A 6,898-nucleotide genomic window follows, 5' to 3' on the forward strand; every position below is an offset into this window, starting at 1 on the left:
TGCATTCAGTCTGAAACTGGCATTACCCTTCTGTGGCTTGACAGTGCTTCTCTGTAATTCAATCCAGATGACAACGGCAGTCAACGTCTCTCTCTCTCTCTCTCTCTCTCTCTCTCTCTCTCTCTCTCTCTCTCTGACACTGTATCTATCCATCTCTGTGTCTCTCTTTTTGGCCAGTCCCAGATGAGCGATTTACCGCACTTTACCTTTACGGCTCTGAGTCAAGCTGCTGCCCCTGCCAGCCGTGGAGACACAGAAGGAGGGAAAAGAACAACAGTCATCCCCCGGGCGATTGGCTAGCGGGGCCGAGTGAGGAGTGACAGGGCTTGAGTGATGGAAGAATCCGATGTTTTATTGGGCATGGAGTCCGGTCTCTCCCCACTTTCTCTCTCTCTCTCTCTCTCTCTCTCTCCCTCCTGTGTTGTCTTTCCAGTGAGTCACCGAGCTGCCAGGCAGCTGCCACACAATAAGATCAACAGCACTGATTTGCACCCCCTTCATTCAGCCCAGATGAAAAAGAGTGGATTTATTCAAATCGAATCAAAACATGTCTGGTCTATAGCTATAAATCATGGTCTAGGCACTCTCTGATGAGCTCACGCACACACACACCATAGTCTAGGCCACTCCATCGACCAGAAATCCTTACACCAGCCATACGGAGGCAGAGACACACACTGATTTATTCTGTACTGTATCTATGAATGGAAGTTAAAATACAACAAAAACATTGTTTTATATGGAACCAATATGAGCACCATGGGCAGCCTCTCCATGTTTGCCTACAGTGCGTCTGCATGGCGGCCGGCAGCACAAACTCGTACTCAGCTGAGCTCTATAGCAGACCCCACGGTAAGCGGCAAATCAAAGGCCTACCGGTGTACCTGCTTATTTTCCTTTAGCTTCTTTCCGAAAAAGAAAAATAGGCAGTCTGGGCCGCCTGATTACCACAGGCTCCTTTTCTTGTTTACTCGTGACGTGTTTGGAAGTGCAGGAATACCTATATTTCACCCGCACGGAAAGGCTTGATTAAATGAGCACTGCACTTCCTCGTCTCCCCCTGCGCAATAAGCTGCATCATTAACTCTGTAAATTGTGTCTAGGTTCAGGTGGTCTCGCTGGTGTAAATGGACTCCCCTCAATCTGGCGCTTATGTCATGAGAGCGCAGGTAAGGAGGCAGCGGTTCAACATCAACAAACAGCTCCCAGCACCTTCGTGGTAATTAAAGTCCTGGAAGCTTAATACAGCTTATTCAAACATACATTTAGTAGCACAAATAAATGTTTTCATCGAACAGGCTTTTAGTCTTGTTGCATGAAATACTGTTCTGTCTGGCTGTTTACGTGAGTTTTAAAACTGTGACAACATCAAAAACCTTTCTAAATATCCTCTCTAACAGGTAATGCGATGTTTTGGTGTCTGAGTTATCTGAAATTATTGCATCAGCTACTCTTTTAAAACAGGTTTCTCTCTGTTAGTTGTGGATATGTGTGTAAAGAATGTAAGCTTCTGTTTGGCTTGCAAATAACGAGAATTTCGTTTATTTCAGCCTAGAGCCATGGTGTGTGTGTGTGTGTGTGTGTGTGTGTGTGTGTGTGTGTGTGAGAGACAGTGCCATCATGGACTGAACGTGAATCTGAATACAGCTGAATTAACTGTTTTTGAGGGTCTAAATAGGAAGTTCTAAGTTGGTCCTGTCCTCCCCATGTTTGTCTAAAGTGCATTGCCAAGCCATACAACTGGGCCAGAGGAATACAAAGGCTCTCATATAGCCTATTTACTCAAAAGTGAGCATATTAAATTGTATATCCTGTAGTTTAATTAGGCAGGTAAAATGATATACTCATAATAAACCCCAAGTAGGCTTCATTTGAAGATAGTGTCAGTGGATCCACAGAGACAGAGAGAAAGCGTTTTGTTGAGCAAGCTTGTTCTTTTTGTCCCTTACTGCCTCATGTTGTTTAATGGTCTCCTAGCAACAGGATCCTGCTCGGCAAAGCGAGGTGATGTTACCATAGTAACTTATCAACTGATACTCAGAAAGCAGAGATAGTTAGTTAGCAGATGCTAGCTAAACTAGTAAAACAAAACTTTACCAAACCACACAGTCGCAAGAAACCCACTGAAACATTGTTTGGTAAGTTCATTTAGAATAGCTAACAAAATGTAAACAACAGACATTGCTTCAGTTAGCAGTGCTATTAATCAGCAACGTAAATGTTGATAAGCTTAGCTATCCTAGTTAGCGATGCCTATTGAAGCCAGTGGATGGAACTTCTGTTATCGTTTTACCTTAAGGTTTACGTTACATGTACTTTAGTGTAGCGAGACATTGGGTGTATTCATTGGTGCTTTCATTATTGAAGTTGCAAGGCATATGTTACCGTTAATTTGCTTTCTAGACAACTTTCTGCCGGCTGCAGAACAGAGTTGCCTCCAGCGGTCATGGGGCTAGCACTGACAAGAGCAGCCCAATGGACCACCGCAAGCTCTGGAACGGGCAAGCTGGAGATCACCCCGCTGAACGAGTCCCTCCTGAAAGAGATCCAGCGCTTCGTGGAACAGTTCAGCGCCAGACACCCTCAGGAGGCGAAGCATGTGTTTAAGGAGCCGCTACAGTGGAAAACGTCTTTGGAGGCTTCTGATTTCAAAACAGAGTATGACATCAGGTAATTACGGACCGGGCTCCGTCTGCACCATGGATTATGTTACGGAGGATGTTGTCACGGCGCCTTAATGCGTTTCTCCCCTCGAAGGGCTCATATTTACGACCTTAAATGAATTTGTTTTGCAATTCGACTTCAGTAAGACACTAAACACACCGCGCCTGAATGTTCTGTTCTTTCTCCCTGGCAGTCAGCGCCCCAGTAGTTGTCCTGCTGCAGCCACTCGTAGGGGCCACACTGGAGCGCTCAGATTTCACCGATAACAAATTTGTGAACTGTTGGCCCCTGAGTCTCTCAAAATTTGTTGACTTTTTTTGTTTCAGGTGAAAGAGGTGAACTAAATTCCGTTAGAAGCCCTCCAGACATTCGCACACAGCAGGATTTATGTGACTGGTCATAAAGAGTTTGAAAAAAAAAAAAAAACACTGTGTGTGTGTGTGTGTGTCTGTGTGCTTCTCTTTGCATTTTTGTGTGCACTCCCCCATTTGTAGTGGTGCGTCAGTGGTGTCCCATGAGAAGGACAGGAACGGCCGTCCTCTGCTGCACCTGTCCCCCCCACTCATCTCCGTGCTCAGCCTCAGCCAGCTCTCCAAGCTCCTGCAGGTGGCCAAGGAGCGGAAGCTCAAGGAGGTGCGCGCCTGTCTGGAAGGTAAGTGAAGTTAGAACTTCTCCAATCACAAATAGTGTTGCATAGATCATCAGATTAGCATTAAAGGAGAATTCCGGTGTGATATTGACCTAAAGTGTGTTGAAACATGATACCGAGTGTGAACCTATGTCTCATAGCTCATCTCAGCCTGTCCCCTGCACTCCGAAATCTGGCGCTAGTTAGCCGATGCTACCAACAGGTTTTCAAAGGGGTTGCCTCAGGCATCGGACTAGCCATGCAAATAAATCACTATTTTACACCATTTACGAGGCTCAAAGTATCTCCACACTTCATTGGTAGACTTCCAAGGGCCCTGGAATTTAAAACGAGACATTGACAACTTTGAAAAAGCACTGGTAGTTTATTTACAAGACGAATTATACAGACAGTACCTTCAGGAAGTTTACCGTTTGCCGCCATCTTGAATTTAGTCACGATAAGTCGAGCGATGTGTATGAATGAACAGGTATGATAAGGGATCAGATTCCAAAAATAATTCAGTGGAAATGCATGGATTCTAGTTGCTGCTACTGGAAGGACCCCCTACCACCCTACGACCCCTTTGAAAACCTGTTGGTAGCATCGGCTAACTAGCGTCAGATTTCAGAGTGCAGGGGACAAGCCGAGAAGAGCTATGAGACATACGTTCACACTCGGTATCATGATGTTTCAACACACTTTAGGTCAATATCACACCGGAATTCTCCTTTAACACAGTATAACCCACCCACCATAGTAGCCGCTCCACACTAGCGCCTCTGACACAGCTTACCAGAAAACCATAAAGGTGCAGGGAGCCACATCTGCATCAACAATGCTGTCACATACAAGTACAGTAGTTACACATCATCACCATCATCACTATACACTATGACACAAACTCACACAATCAGAAACACGGCTGTGCAGGATCATAATCATTAACACTGGTGTGCACATCACCACACGACACCAGAACAGACACTGCAGCACATAGGCCTACTGAACAGCCAAAAAAAATCTGCACAGATGCCTTAAACATTTCTACACTCAAATACACCATCAGATCAGAGGCTTGAACACATGCATCCAGACAAGTAGACACACAACTTGCATGACATTTGGTTTGAGGGTGGTGAAAGTGATTTCTGATGGTGACATTTGATAAAAACATGAAATAACTTGTTGGATTGTTGTAATATGTAAAGACATGTCAAGATAAGTGGCAGCATGAGAGTACACACAGACCAGAGGAACGTGTTTATCTTGATGGGTGTTTGTCCAGCCAATAGAGATCCAGTGGTGCGGATGCTGGGCCCCAGCTTTGCCACGGTGGAGGGGGAGGACTCGTCGGTGCTTCGTCTGCTGGAGAAGGTCAGAGGTGGCGACCCCGGTGGGGAGACGGAGATCCAGGCCAGGCTGCTCTTGCTCCTCCAGCAGCTGGACACACAGCTCCTCAGCACCTCCCTCAAGCAGATCAGCCAGTGCGTTGACATGTGATCTATTGCACCTCAGAGAGAACATGCTCTTTGTACAGCACCCTAATCTCTCTCTGTCACTTTTGCATCTGTCTGTTGCTTTCTTTGGTTCTATCATGCACCATCCATCATCAATGTATCCACCCTTCCCTCCTACCACCTATTTATCTATCTATCTATCTATCTATCTATCTATCTATCTATCTATCTATCTATCTATCCTATCTATCTATCTGTCTTTCTGTCTGTCTGTGTGTCTGTCTACACACACACACACATACACACACACACACACACACACACACACACACAGTATTCTTCTAGCATCTCCTTTGTTTTACCTTTGTGTAAAAACCCTTAGTAGAAGGCCTTACTGTATTTGTGTGTGTGTGTGTGTGTGTGTGTGTGTGTGTGTGTGTGTGTTGTGTGTGTGTGTGTGTGTGTGTGTGCATGTCTGTGCGTATGCGTGCATACGTGTGTATATGCGCACAGAGAGGTTCGGCTGAGTCCTGCTGCCGTGAAGAATGAAGTGGAGCTGCTCAAGAGCTTCTGTGGCTCAGGAGAGAAGAGGCTGCTCAAGTCTGTTAACTACACATCAGGTTTGAGTTATCACTCTCCTCCCTCTCCCTCTCCCTTTTTCTGTTCTCTCTCTCCCTCCCTCCCTCGCCCGCTCCCCTCTCTTCTCTCCCTTTTTTGATTATCTCACTCATTCTCTCGTTTCTCTATCTCTTTCTGTCTCCTATTTTCCCCTCTTTTTCTCCTTTTGGTGTTTTTAGTTCACCTTTATATCTGTCTTCTTTATGCATTTGTAGGTCTCCATTTTTCTTGGGTGCCCCTCCTCACCCCCTAGTGTTGCAAAAGCAGTTTTATTAGTGGGCAGCGTTCTCTCCTCACATTATCAACATCTCATTTCAGCTTACCCACAACATGGAAGCCATTACATATGTCAAATTTTCAGTTTGAGATTCATCAAGTTCGGATTTCTCCTCCATTTTTCTTTTACTTTTTCTCTCTCCTTCTCTCTTGATCTCTCTCTGTCTCTTATCCCCTTTCACCACTAGTGCTCAGCACACACACACACACACACACACACACACACACATATTTAAAATGGTCTGGGTCAGAATGGCAAAACACTACAGCCTCGTACAGTGGCCTGAGTGATGGATGGCCGCATATTGAAAAATGTGTCCCCTACCCCGGGGGGCAATTGGAACCTGCTACACAAACAGCCCTGGAGCTGTGTGGACATAGAGGGGTGTGGGGTGGGGGTAGTCCAGGGTAAAATATGAGGGTTGGTAGTTGGGACGGGGGCTCTGCTCTGTGATCCATACAGAGGGTCCATTCCTCACTCAGGCGCAGCAGTGCAGACAGGAGCAACGAACTCTCCCCTTCTGCTCTGTCTCACAACCTGCTCTCTGGGAATCACCAGCATTGCCAGTGCTACAGTAGATTTATACATGCAGGTGATGGAAGGAGCAGTTCTCACAGTCACGTCACATATGCTCCTTTCTCCTTCACTTTAGAACATTGCTTATAAAATCATGTATTACCGGTACATGTTAATTACATTTTTTTGGAAGTAACTGCCATTCGCCAGTTTACTGTGCAGTGGGGCCTTCTATTTTACTGATTCAATTGCTTATTATTATTTGTATGGTAAAGCAAACTAACCCTGGGTACATACTGTGCCTCTGTTTATCCCATGATGCTGTGCAGATTATGAGTTCAGTAATGGCTGCCGCTCACCCCCCTGGAGGCAGGTGCATGGAGAGATCTGCTACCTCATTGTGGAGCCATGTGACACGGACACTCTCTACATCACCTGCTGCACCGCTGGAGTCTTCCTTAACGGGGTGAGCTTTTTCTCTCTCTCACTCTCTCTCTCTCTCTCTCTCACTCTCACTCACACACACACACACACACACACACACACACACACACACACACACACACACACACACACACACACAGGGTTTATCTCATGCTTACTCTTACCCCACTGATCCCAGGTCTGTGCTTGTGCTTATATACTGTATTGATGAGCCCAGGCTGCTTGACTGCGTGCTGACCTCATGACGTCGGGGGTTGTAGGGTGAGGAAGCCAGGTGTGTAGGTAGCCTGT

The 6,898-nt window shown here is 46.0% G+C and overlaps 1 protein-coding gene across 1 annotated transcript in view; it reads left to right on the forward strand.

Moving 5' to 3' along the window:
- The first annotated feature begins 2,017 nt into the window (after positions 1-2,017).
- The window catches only part of odad2 (outer dynein arm docking complex subunit 2), a 72,757-nt gene continuing 67,876 nt past the window's right edge, over positions 2,018-6,898 (forward strand). Inside the window, exons 1-6 of the mRNA XM_048265911.1 lie at positions 2,018-2,138; positions 2,404-2,670; positions 3,159-3,316; positions 4,581-4,779; positions 5,266-5,372; positions 6,493-6,629. Of these exons, the coding sequence (XP_048121868.1) occupies positions 2,447-2,670; positions 3,159-3,316; positions 4,581-4,779; positions 5,266-5,372; positions 6,493-6,629 (825 nt within the window). The 5' untranslated portion in view covers positions 2,018-2,138; positions 2,404-2,446. The remainder of the gene's footprint in view (positions 2,139-2,403; positions 2,671-3,158; positions 3,317-4,580; positions 4,780-5,265; positions 5,373-6,492; positions 6,630-6,898) is intronic.

The sequence above is a fragment of the Alosa alosa genome, chromosome 16 (genome assembly GCF_017589495.1).
Source record: "Alosa alosa isolate M-15738 ecotype Scorff River chromosome 16, AALO_Geno_1.1, whole genome shotgun sequence".
Taxonomy (NCBI): Eukaryota; Metazoa; Chordata; class Actinopteri; order Clupeiformes; family Clupeidae; genus Alosa; species Alosa alosa.